The following is a 13,491-nucleotide window of genomic DNA, read 5'->3' as shown; positions in this document are numbered from 1 at the left end:
AGTAGGAAATTATCAACAGGAAACGTGGTAGAATATGCACACAGTGTCCAGATGGGAAAGTTAGTCTCTAGCCCAATCACAGCATAAGACCCGCCCAATTCAATAAAAACTAGCCAAAAAGACGAACTTACGTTCAAGGAAAGAGGTTTCCCTTTTGCAATCCTATGTCTATTTTCGCATTACATCCCTGAAAAAAATAAGTCAACAGCGATGAACGCATTGTCGTGGAATCTGTTTCGCCAATATCCATCACGGTTATCAGCTATTCCTTACTTTGAACTCACAGTTGGTACTTGCAGTTAAATCAGAATCAGAAGATGACATATTGTGGAAAGAATGGTCAATAGAGTTGATGGAGTCCTGCTTCTTGGACTAGAGTCAGACTGTATCAGAACTGGAAAATTGTCACCTTTAAGGAAAATTGATTACCTAGTTCATGGGAAACACAAAACCTGTTCAATGTGCAATCTTGCTGATAAAGAATCCAAGGATCAGTCCGTGGATAACTTCCTTGCGTGTCCGGAATTTCTTTAAAAGCCATAAATGCATTGGCCAACCTTTTAATTTACAGCCAATTTCCTGAGAGGACCCAAAGGTCAAAAGGGACCTGACGGAAATGTAAACCTAAAACTCATTCAACATCTGGGTGAGTGTAGCTCAGTGGCTTAGACTAAAATCATTCCTATTAGAGCCCAGTAGAAAGAGGAAGAGAGTGCTTGCCTATTTTGCTGGCCCATTTTAGCAACCTGTTAAAGATGACATGAGAAAGGACAAGCATGCCATTGATATAATCACTTAATATATATCTAAAGTTATCTACTGTATCTAGAGAAGTAACAAATACAGAAACCGGTTGTATTGTGCTTTGCAGGACGGTTTGTTGAAAGTGGGTGGAATACTATGCAACTAAGCTTTGCCTGGAGGGCTGAAACACAGTCTAAAACTTCATTATGCAAACAATTGTGTTATGCAACATGATCAACAACTTGAGAAATCACATGCACTGAAACCTGTGACGAAAATACTGGATCACAAGTGCTAACTCAATGGTTAAAGTAGTTCAAGCTAGTTTGAACTAAATGCATGTATTTTATCCATTTAGAAGAATTTTAATGCTTACCGGTATGATTTGTCCACAGACTCCAATTGGCTCATGTCTGGTGTAGCAGAAATAATCTCCATCAATGGGAATGGTCTTTCCTTCCCATTTGTCTGCCCAGCCTGCGTAGTACCTAAGAAGATCACAATTAGTTAAAACAAGAGTACAAACCCAAAATTCAATACTCAATGATCACTTTATGCCGGTGAAATGTTTGTGTGTCCTAATGAATCTAGCAGCTAATTGGTTCGAGGCTTTTTGCTTCTGGTAGGGTCGCCCAGGGTTAACATGTTCAAGTTGAGGGACCAAAGAAACACGGACAATGAATATTTTCGGACCATGTTTTTCTTTGGATGGACAACGAATGATATGTTAGATTTGACAGGCGGGAAGGAATCCTGAGAGTCCTGGCAGACCCCAAGGTATTGTGAGGGTCTGCTGGTAACAGAAACCCGCAGACGTGTGTTTTGTAGACTGAGCCAAGAAGTCAATGTGACCCCGAAAAAAGCATTATTGATTAAATCAATTGAATGGCCATTCCTCGTGTCCCGGTTTTCCCTAGAGCAGCGGTCTCAAACCGACTCCACAAAGGGCCGCAGTGGGTCCTGGTTTTTGTTCCAACAGATCCAGCACAAACAGTTCAACCAATGAGGTTTCTACTAACATAAGCAGCACCTGATTGCAATCAACTGATTACACTTGTAAGAAACCAGATTGGTGAAAAGGTATTTGTCTCGTTTGGTTGGAATGAAATCCAGTACCCCCTGCGGCCCTTTGAGGACCGGTTTGAGACCACTGCCCTAGAGCAATGTGTACAAACTCAGTCATTCAGGAGGGATTCTGAACAGCTGTACAAAGTAGCTCGGGATAAGGCACTAACTCCTTGATGGAAATGCTGCTTTACAGTATGGTATTACACTCATATCCCCCTTCTGCTCTCACCAAGGGTGTGGGTTTGCATAGGAACGGTAGGGACACTACAAACTTTTCAGAATGCTCAAAAGTCCCCACCAACTTTTGGGCAACATTATTTGCATTATATAATGATTTCAGTTATATAGGTCATTTATATTGTCTTCCCATATGTTGTAAGGCTAGAATACACCCTACCATTATTAAGTGAATTATTTTCATTATGTTCAGATTTACATTGACCCCTTTTCACTTGCTGAATGTGCCAGTCCATTTTTTTCCCCATTGTCTTTTTTTTTTGCGACCTGTCCAACCTGCATCAAAGTTAGCAACTTAGCATAACATTAATCTGTGTGAATTTCTCGAACTCAAAGAGGAAGCTGCTTTGAGAGAAATATCCTCCTCGAGGTTTTCTACTGTTAACGTTAATTAAACTAAGAAATGTGGTAAACCAAGGTTTACCCTCTTCTCCGCAGTTTTCATTATTTTATTTATGTGGTCTTAAAGCAGCCCAAAGGAGCTTTTATTTTTTTGTTGAGTTTGGCTGTGATTGTGGACAAAAGCAGTAGTGTTTTACCTGAAGGAAGGCTCCATTTTTATTTATTTTTGTTATTCCCTGACTAAGATGTTTTTTGTGATATTTAATTTATTTAGACAATTTTGAGTGGTCCTAAGGCAAATGTTTATTTATTTTTTTGGCATTGTTGGATAGTTAAGAGATGATTAACAAGTTTGTATTTCTTGTGTATGTTACTATAATTTGTGTTCAAATATTGCAATTTATATATTTGCTAGTAAAATCCAGACATTTATTCTGGAAGTTTTCAAAATATGTCTTTAGTAGTTTTTGAAAACAAAGCTCCTGGTGTTGCGTCATCGGTAGGTAGTTGCGGATATACTGGCGTGTCAAAGCGTTTTAAGTCCCTTAAAGGTGGAATGGAGCTATGCAGGTGTAACCATTGAGACAAATCATTTATTTTCAATACAGTAATTGCTTGCCTCTTTGACATAATACACTGCAAGAAGCTCATCAGATGTGTGTGAAATATCATTAGTAATAGCTATTTTAGCCCCAAAAATGTCATTGACAGCTTTAAATCAAACCAGAAATCTTGGTGTAATTATTGACTGAGAGCTGAACTTTGACAACCATCTAAACTTTATCACTAAATCTGCCTATTACAACCTAAAAAAAGAGCCAGAATTAAGGGGCTTGGGTCCAAACAAGACCTGGAAAAACTGTTCCATGCATGAATTTTTAGTAGATCGGATTATTGTAATGGCATATTTACAGGTTTTAACAACAAATCAATCAGGATTTTGGAGATAATCCAGAATGCTGCTGCCAGTCTTTATGAATACAAGGAAACTTGACCATATATGCCGTTCATGAAATCATGACACTGGTTTCCTGTCAGTTAAAGGATAGACTATCTTACTGATGGTCTACAATTCACTTAATGGTCTTGGACCAAAATGCATGCTTGATTTTTTTTTTACCCCTACAAAACATTTTGACCCCATAGGTAATTTGGAATCTGTTTGTGGTGTGTTTCAAGAATAAGACAACAAGCAGGGTGAGTTATCATTCTTCGCACCTCGAACAAATTACCTGACTATCTGAGGTGTGCTCAAACGGTTAGCTTCTATGAATCAGGGCTAAAAACACAATTGTTTACCACAGCGTATTCATAACTGCTCCTATTGTTCAAATACTCAATTGCTGAACGTCTTCCCTTGGGCACCAAATTACACAGGCACGGCCCTGAATATGAGACTCAGGGAGCTAAATGTGACAGGAAACACAAAGGATTTTGAAAACCTTCAGCCAAATCATGACCAAAACACGTCGGCAACAGAATGCCAACCTCCGGTTTGTTACCTGAGACATTTGACCACATTGGGCAGATCCACCATGTAGGAGACAGCATATGGCTTCCCATTGTCAAGGGTCTCCAGTTCCTATAAAAGCAATACCACAATCTCATTAAAGTCAAATATGTGCGGTACACTGATTACAGGGGATTTACGACACAATATGAACGTGTTAAAACTCTTAATTGAGTGGTGCTTCTTTAACAATTTTATCACATGGTGTTAACCTCCTTTTAAATGTGTATATGTCAATAAAGACTGTGGACTTAGTTATTAAGTTATTTGGTGTGTGGCACGGATCGTGTAGGGATCAATGTACAAGCACAAAATTCTGTGATTAACACAGAACAGACTTGTGTAACTTGTAATACAGACAAAACAGGTTTGGTGGCTTTGACCACTTTTTACAAGAACTGACCGCAAGGTAGGCGGAATCCCTCTCAATTGCATCAGCCAGCCGGCTGAGAAGCAGTCCCCGATGGGAGGCATCCATCCGTCTCCATGGCGATCCCAATCGGAAGGCATCGCGTGCTGCTTTCACTGCCTTGTCAACATCCACCTGGAAATAATATAAAACTACATTTAGAAGTTTCACTATTTCAATTGTAGAAAAGTAATCAAGTTGCAACAACACACAACTCTCGAATACCATATGATGAGTTCTTTTCCAAAAGCTACAGTCAGGGGTGATATTGGGCCAGAGCAGCCGGGAACAGCGTTCCGGCATGACATTTGCAGCCGGAACAGCGTTCCGGCATACGGTTCTTTGATCCCGAAAATATGACTGCAACTGTCAAAACCTCATGTTTAGAAAAATAACCGACTACGCTGCCACACACGCATCTCCAATAAGAACAATCTACTAACGTCAGATTTACATACCATATTTTTTGGACTATAAGTCGCACCAAGAATGAGTCGCACCAGCCCAAAAATGCGCAATGAAGAGGGAAAAAAATATATATATGTCGCACAGGAGTATAAGTCGCATTTTGGGGGGGAAATTTACTTGATAAAATCCAACACATAGAACAGATATGTCATCTTGAAAGGCAATTTAAAATAAAAATACAATCGAGAACACCATGCTGAATAAGTGTACAGTATGATAATGTAACATGATGCATGAACAATCGAATGTGAACGTGGCCAGTATGTTAACGTAACATAGCTATTAAGAGTTAGTCAGATAACTATTGATACGATATTGATAGGATAATGTATTAATAATTCCACACATAAGTCGCTCCAAAGTATAAGTCGCACGCCCAGCAAAACTATGAAAAAAACCTACTACTTAGTGTCTGAAGAATGCGGTACACAAGTATTAAAAACAAGTTTAGTGTAGCGTAATCCATTTCCACCGATATTTATTACTCATTTATTTATTCTACGTAGTTTTTCCCCAGCGTCTCTCTCTGACAAGTTGCGTCGCCAGATGCAGGCAGCGAGAAAAAAAATAACTGGACTCTATTGTCCGTTCAATTGGCTGACATACTGACATGTGATCAGCATGGGTAGTTAGCTCTGATTGGTTCAAATGCACGTTTTTTCTCCCCAAGAGAGTCAGCTGCAAAATAGGGGCCTGAGACTAGCGGAGGAGAGGCCTGAGAGGTGCGGTCTGCAGCCAGACCCCTCTCCGTTTTTTCGGAACAACAAATAGAGGGGAAAAATAAGCTTGTTGAATTAAAGGGGCAATGCAACGGAAAGTTGATCAGATCTTTAAGAGAAAGGAAAGCGTTGATGAGGTTTATTTTATCTTAAACTGCGTATGACACCAAAAAGCATGTTTATTTCATATTTCATGCGGTGTTTTATGCTCCTGACTGAAATGGACCAATTGGATGTGTGTGGAAGCTATCGTTTTATCAATTTTTGAATCCCGTGCCATGAAAATGACTGACTTCCAGCTTCAGTCTCGGGTTGGGGACGAATGCGAATGTGACGTCACCCGGGTCAGCATCTCACAATACAGCATTGCTTTATAGCATGCAAATGGACTGCGGATTCAGCTGATTTTGCGGATTAATTCATTTATTTTTTTACATCACGCCAGCCAGACGGCACCAGGCTTTTGTAGCTGCACCAGGGAGGGGCGTGGGAGCCTTTCTGGGTTTCAGATAGCTTCCGTTCATCCAGAGATCGGCCAAGACAAGTGTGCGACAACTGTGGGACCATTGGACCTACGAGGAAGTGAGTAAACAGTGTTTTGTATTACGTCAAATACTGGGATCATTGCACACGTTTTAATACGGAGGTGATTTTTACATTTTGTGGCTGACCATGCTCCTTGTCCACCGAGAATGGCACTCGGCCAATGACCGGCGTCTTGTCGCCGCCCCCCCGCCGGGAGAGCGCTGTATTCTGCCTATTGACCTCTTCCTGTGCCCGGTGTTGTGTCAGATTTTCAACCCCATCAGAGATGGCAACTTTGTGTTAAAAATAGCCGTGAATACAGCGATTACAAAGTAAACACTACAAACTTTCTTTAAATAAAGGACTATTTACTTACGTTTAATAATAGACGGGCATATAGAAAAGCGCTCCTTAGACACATCCTGCCATCAGGGGTCGTGTTAACCGAATATTTTCCGTCGTTGACCGATTTTTTAAAACGGTGACGGAAAAAACTGAAGTCCATCTGTCATTTTGACAGGTTGCAATTCACACCCCAGACCACAGGGTGGCGAGTGAGCATATTAATTAGCTATTGTCTCTCTTGATGCATGACGTCGTTGGCCTTACTCGTAAAAATGTCAAGGCAACTGAGTGTCCCAAGTTTCTTCAAAAAGCCCCAAAACGACGATGGTGTTGATAAAAGAGGTGAAAAAGGAGGGACAGCACAAGCGGGCACGCAATTCAAGTCCATGCGCACCAGGAGGAAAGTGTGAGACTGGGTTCAGGCCACAGCAGGTGAACTGTTAATTTCATTGTTCCATATGTAGCCTAGCTACTGGGGCCACAGTCAGCTGTTTTTGTCAGTGCGGAGAAAAAGTTACATATTCATCTGCTTGATGTATGATGGCACGGTGTGGATTCTCTGTTAAGCTTGTTCGGACAGAATATTAAATTAAAATGAATGAAAACTAAATACTATTGAATATGTTGAAGCGGTATGCAATGTTCAGAGTCTTGTTAGCTCGAATTGATGTGTCCAGCCGCTGTAGCTCTGTTGCTCTCTGTGAACTCTCTATTCAAGCCGGAACGCGCGCGGCTCTTAAGTGTCTGTCACGTGACTGTGTCGTAGCCGGTAACGCGCTCCGCCAAATGGACACACAAGTACGGAAGGTGAATTATGCCAAACAAAGGGTCACCACAATGTCATTATCATCATTTTAAAAATTTAAGTGACGGGTAAAAATAGATTATGACCGGATTTTTATGACCCCGTCAGTCAAAATGACAAAGAAAAAGTCTAGCGCAACTTCTGCCTGCCATGTAAGCTGCACAACAACTGCAGCCGGTCTCATATGACTCTCTCACTGTTTACTTCTTCACCGTGTAATAAAGCATTATATCACGCCATATTCGTGTTGACCATGTTGCAGCTACGCGCTCCTTTGGCGTCAGCCGTTCTGTCCGGCGGTCATTGTCCAGCTGCTTCCCCGCAAATGAGCCTTCTGCCCGCAGTAGGGGAACGATTAGCTCTAACTTGCTCGCCGCCAGGCGGGTTGCCGATCGGCGAAGGCAATCGACAACCCCGCTGCCGTGTGAAATGATCCGGGCTAGTTGTATGTGATTTTTCGCTTCGAAAACTTTGAAACATCACTCTGTTCGGGTTAGCATGCCGGCTAGCTGTCACGCTTCTTGGTTTGTTTACATTCTCGGAAGCCGGGGCAGGGAAATGGCAAAAGGCCAACTAATATAAAGCATATAAGCATAGAATATCATTCGGGAGGTGCGACAGTAAAGGTGAAGTGGACAGTTTTGACCATTATGGAGTAATTTTGCCATGTCGTATTGAATAAATCCATTTTTAATATTTCATATTCCATTTAGCACAATTCTGTTATTTGTTATGACCATACAGTTGATTTAGCTATTGGGGGAAAATAAATGGAGGTAGATATGTGTCTTTATTTTTCCATCAAAAAAAAAGTTGCTTCAATCAAATAAAAAGTTGCTTGAATCAAAATATATATTTTCAATCGAAGAAAACGTCACTTCAATCAAAAAAAAATGTGTTTGAATGCAAAAATAAATTTGAAACTCAAAAAAATATATTTGAAAACTATTTTTCTTAGATTGAATTTTTTTTTTTTTTTATTAAAGTCAAAAATGCCGATGTCACACCCCCGTACCGGTGCCCTATATTCGGCTTGGACTCCAGCAGACTCCGATGGCTGGATGGAGCCCTGGTGGCCATTATGCTTGCTTCATACTTTTATGTCATTGGCGTAGCCACCTGCCACTCAAACACACCGGAACTAGCGTTGAAGTTGAATCTTTGTGTCAAAATGATTCAATTGGAAAAAAGTGCCTTCAAAACTTTTTCCACTTCCAAAAAAAAAAAAAAAAGTGTGTTCAAAACTTTTTCCACTTTGAAAAAAAAAAAAAAGTTTAAAACTTTTTGCTTTTCAAAAAAAGTGACACTTCAATAAAAATATACTGTATATATTTCAAATTAAAAAATATATTTTCAAAAAATATATATTTTTGCAAATGATTTTTTTTCTTTGATTAAAAATAGTTTTTTGATTAAAGCAACTTTTATTGTGAGTGAATGATTTAGACACAAATGTCCTACCCCTAATATGACTGAAACACAAAAAGGATTGCTTCAATCAAAGAAAACAGTTCGAATGAAAAATAAAGTGTTCAAATGCGAATTTCTGAGTCTCAAATATTTTTTCACATTCAAACCTTTTATTCTACGATTGATTTTTTAAAAAATTTTGATTGAAGTGATTTTTCTTTTGAAAATATGTATTTTTTTGTTTGAAGCAATTTATTTTTCGATTGAATAATAAAGACACAAATGTCCTAGCCAAAATGTGGTCCAAACGCAAAATTACATGACTTCAATCAAAAATGGTGTTTCAATAAAAAAAAAAAACTTGACTTTAATCCAAAAAAAAAAAAAAAAAAAAATTCAATCAAAGGAAAATAGTTTTCAAATATATTTTTTTGAGTTTCAAATTTATTTTTGCATTCAAACACATTTTTTTGGATTGAATAATAAAGACACAAATCTACCTCCATAAAAATACTTGGATAAAAAGAATATCCTGTAAAACTATTGGAGTAGAGAGACTGAAACAAAAGACATTTTGCAGCTCTCTTCTTCGCATTTTCCTCGTTCTAAATAATTCCCCCTCAATGGTCTGGATTTTAAATCAGATGAAACCATGACCCTGTCGACGTCATCCTCCTGTTGGGGACGCTAGAGCCCTATAAAGTTAGGTGTGGCTACACGGCGGAATAAAAAACTAATTCCTCGTCATCTGCGCTTTGCCAAATTGTTGTATATAGTCGAATCGTCTCAAAATAGGATTCTAATTCGCATGATAATGTTATTTAAGACTTTTTTTATCCTGTCGTATGCACTTTAATCTTCCATGTTAATGTGCATTTTGGATTTATTTTCGTTCATTTATGTAAGGCTACTTATTTATTTCCTTATACTGTAATTAAAAAAAAAAGTCAATGTTTGCTTTGTCTTCAAAATATATTCCATTTCACTGAGCATAATGTAAGTCACTTGTACTTATTTTTTCTTAATGTTATGTTACTTATATCAATATCATTAAAAAAAAAAAAAAGTTCAATGTTTATATTATCTTCAAAATAAATAGTTGAATTTGATGTTTTGCTTTTAGATTTTAGGAATTGAGGAAAGTTTTAGATGGAATTTTGTAAATCTGTAAAAAAATACAATTTTGAATGGAAATAAGTTTCTCATTTATGCCAGTGTAATGCAGGTGTGAAACCTTTCATTCATTCATTCATTCATTTTCCGAGTCGCTTATCCTCACGAGGGTCACGGTGGCGCCGGAGCCAATCCCAGCTAACCATTGGCAGTATGCGGGGTACACTCTGAATCGGTTGCGAGCCAATTGCAGGGCCCAAAAAGACGAATAACCATTCGCGCACACAGTCATGCCTAGAGACAATTTAGAGTGTTCGATCAGCCTACCATACATGTTTTGGGGACGTGGGAGGAAACCGGAGTACCCGGAGAAAACCTACGCAGGCACGGGGACAACATGCAAACTCCACACAGGAAGGCTGAACCCGGGAATTAACCCTTATCTCAGAACTGTGAGTGGAACGTGCTAAACACTGTGTGTGAAACCTGTTGTGTTTTATTGTCAGTCTAATAGTCTTTCTTTTGCCCCTAAGTCAGATAGGATAGGCTCCATCACCACGCAGCCCTGACCAGGACATGATATTTACTGTAAACATGGTGAAAAAAAACATCACAACTGGCTGTATTTTTAAAGGTTGAGGGTAGGAAGAATTTTGTACTATATTTGTTAATAACAGAAAAAAGGTAAAAAAAAATTGGGGGGAAAAACCCAGCTAGCCTCCACTAGTTTCCATTCTGTAGAAGTAAAAAATATTCTTAATCGTTGTGTGTGGTACTGTATATTTTTGTGTTTATAAGGCAGTTTATTCAATACAGAGTGATACACAGCAATATATAACGTACTGTATAGGCAGATTATTATAACTCAGTTACCTCAGTAATTAGTTACTCAGCAAAGTAACTGGCGTTACTTTTCATGTTCTACATGTTATGACATTATACTGTACATTCTGCAACATCTTTTACATCAGCGATGTTTATATGAAGTCATTGAAGAATAAAAATACTATATGGCGGAAAACACAGACAAGACTGAAAAAGCAGTTTCTCCTCTCGGACTCCTCTTTAAAAGAAACTGCTGTATTTTAAGCCAAAACAACCATTTTATTTGATAGAACAATATGTCTATATGCTGCCATAGCAGATTCATGGCGCGTTAAGCCCCCGAACTATTATTAATTTGCCCGTTTTACCCTGAAAACCCCCGTTTACAGACGTCGCGCAACCGCTTTTGTTTTAACCCAGCCATAAAATGAAGTAGGGCTGCAGCTATCGATTATTTTATTATTCGATTAATCGATGAACAAGTTAGTTCGAATAATCGAGTAATCGGATAAGGAACATGAATAATCAAAATACCTGAGCTGAGCCTCAAACGGTATGAAAAAAAAATAAATGAGGATCTATGTAGAACAAAATAGTAATTGGCTAACTTACATAACAAAAGCCTGCGGACTTTTTTTTTTTTTTTTTACAATGCTTTTAAAAATGGTTCAGACACACGTTCCCACAAAAATGGACAAATATACCGATAAACTAAATTACGAATGCATTAAAAAACATTAACAAAAACTTAGCTTATGATGGTCTTAACAGGGCACAGTTGGATTCGACCATGTGAAATGAGGAAGACCAGAGGGCAGTGTATCCACCCTAATCAATAAAACTTAATGCAAACACTTTCAAAATAAACTATTAGAACGCCACTTTAACTAAACGAATACTCGAAGCAACAACATTTAATTCGAATATTTTCTTCTAATCGAATACTCGAGTTAATCGATTAATCGTTGCAGCGCTAAAATGAAGGTAATTAAATATATTATGCAAAATGTCTGTCATTTTTAGCTTAGAATCATTCATTGATGTCTAATATTTTGTTTAAAAAAGTTATCACTCGCATATTATGAACTCTTAAACAAATTACGTCACAATGAAAAAAATGGCGTCTGTAAAAAAGTTAAGGATGTTTACCTCATAACTATCGCTTAATTGTAATTTTATTGTTTCTGTCGCATTTTTTCCGATACATTAGATGATAAATAATTGATCCAGACAAAGAAAAATTGGGGAAAAAAAGGTTTAAAAAGGTATATGAAATAAAATATGAAAAAGAACATCTCAACCACTCCTTGATGTATGCGATTTCTGCATTGCGACCCTTGTTATATTACCATGTTTCACCCATAAAATCCCCCCAAAATCCAGCTGTGGCCATTCAAAGCTGTGTCTTGACACTCGGTGATACATGCTACAGTGCCTTGCAAAAGTATTCGGCCCCTTTGAACCTTGCAACCTTTCGCCACATTTCAGGCTTCAAACATAAAGATATAAAATTTTAATTTTTTGTCAAGAATCAACAACAAGTGGGACACAATCGTGAAGTGGAACAAAATTTATTGGATAATTGAAACTTTTTTAACAAATAAAAAACTGAAAAGTGGGGCGTGCAATATTATTCGGCCCCCTTGCGTTAATACTTTGTAGCGCCACCTTTTGCTCCAATTACAGCTGCAAGTCGCTTGGGGTATGTTTCTATCAGTTTTGCACATCGAGAGACTGACATTCTTGCCCATTCTTCCTTGCAAAACAGCTCGAGCTCAGTGAGGTTGGATGGAGAGTGTTTGTGAACAGCAGTCTTCAGCTCTTTCCACAGATTCTCGATTGGATTCAGGTCTGGACTTTGACTTGGCCATTCTAACACATGGATACGTTTATTTTTTAACCATTCCATTGTAGATTTGGCTTTATGTTTTGGATCATTGTCCTGCCGGAAGATAAATCTCCGTCCCAGTCTCAGGTCTTGTGCAGATACCAACAGGTTTTCTTCCAGAATGTTCCTGTATTTGGCTGCATCCATCTTCCCGTCAATTTTAACCATCTTCCCTGTCCCTGCTGAAGAAAAGCAGGCCCAAACCATGATGCTGCCACCACCATGTTTGACAGTGGGGATGGTGTGTTCAGGGTGATGAGCTGTGTTGCTTTTACGCCAAACATATCGTTTTGCATTGTGGCCAAAAAGTTCAATTTTGGTTTCATCTGACCAGAGCAGCTTCTTCCACATGTTTGGTGTGTCTCCCAGGTGGCTTGTGGCAAACTTTAAACGAGACTTTTTTATGGATATCTCTGAGAAATGGCTTTCTTCTTGCCACTCTTCCATAAAGGCCAGATTTGTGCAGTGTACGACTGATTGTTGTCCTATGGACAGACTCTCCCACCTCAGCTGTAGATCTGTGCCGTTCATCCAGAGTGATCATGGGCCTCTTGGCTGCATCTCTGATCAGTTTTCTCCTTGTTTGAGAAGAAAGTTTGGAAGGACGGCCGGGTCTTGGTAGATTTGCAGTGGTCTGATGCTCCTTCCATTTCAATATGATGGCTTGCACAGTGCTCCTTGAGATGTTTAAAGCTTGGGAAATCTTTTTGTATCCAAATCAGGCTTTAAACTTCTCCACAACAGTATCTCGGACCTGCCTGGTGTGTTCCTTGGTTTTCATAATGCTCTCTGCACTTTAAACAGAACCCTGAGACTATCACAGAGCAGGTGCATTTATACGGAGACTTGATTACACACATTTGGATTCTATTTATCATCATCGGTCATTTAGGACAACATTGGATCATTCAGAGATCCTCACTGAACTTCTGGAGTGAGTTTGCTGCACTGAAAGTAAAGGGGCCGAATAATATTGCACGCCCCACTTTTCAGTTTTTTATTTGTTAAAAAAGTTTAAATTATCCAATAAATGTTGTTCCACTTCACGATTGTGTCCCACTTGTTGTTGATTCTTGACAAAAA

General features: G+C 38.8%; 1 protein-coding gene across 3 annotated transcripts in view; it reads right to left on the bottom strand.

Moving 5' to 3' along the window:
- Nucleotides 1-13,491, bottom strand: part of LOC130914841 (aldehyde dehydrogenase, mitochondrial-like) — a 61,082-nt gene that overhangs the window by 32,965 nt on the left and 14,626 nt on the right. For all 3 annotated transcript variants that reach the window (XM_057834384.1, XM_057834385.1, XM_057834383.1), the window contains exons 3-5: nucleotides 4,305-4,445; nucleotides 3,894-3,973; nucleotides 1,121-1,232 (exon numbers count right to left, since the gene is read on the bottom strand). In XM_057834384.1, the coding sequence (XP_057690367.1) occupies nucleotides 1,121-1,232; nucleotides 3,894-3,973; nucleotides 4,305-4,445 (333 nt within the window). The remainder of the gene's footprint in view (nucleotides 1-1,120; nucleotides 1,233-3,893; nucleotides 3,974-4,304; nucleotides 4,446-13,491) is intronic.

This window comes from Corythoichthys intestinalis, chromosome 4, assembly GCF_030265065.1.
Source record: "Corythoichthys intestinalis isolate RoL2023-P3 chromosome 4, ASM3026506v1, whole genome shotgun sequence".
In the NCBI taxonomy this organism is placed as follows: domain Eukaryota; kingdom Metazoa; phylum Chordata; class Actinopteri; order Syngnathiformes; family Syngnathidae; genus Corythoichthys; species Corythoichthys intestinalis.
The sequence above is the reverse complement of the archived record's forward strand: the minus strand, read 5'-3'. Positions and strand labels throughout refer to the sequence as shown.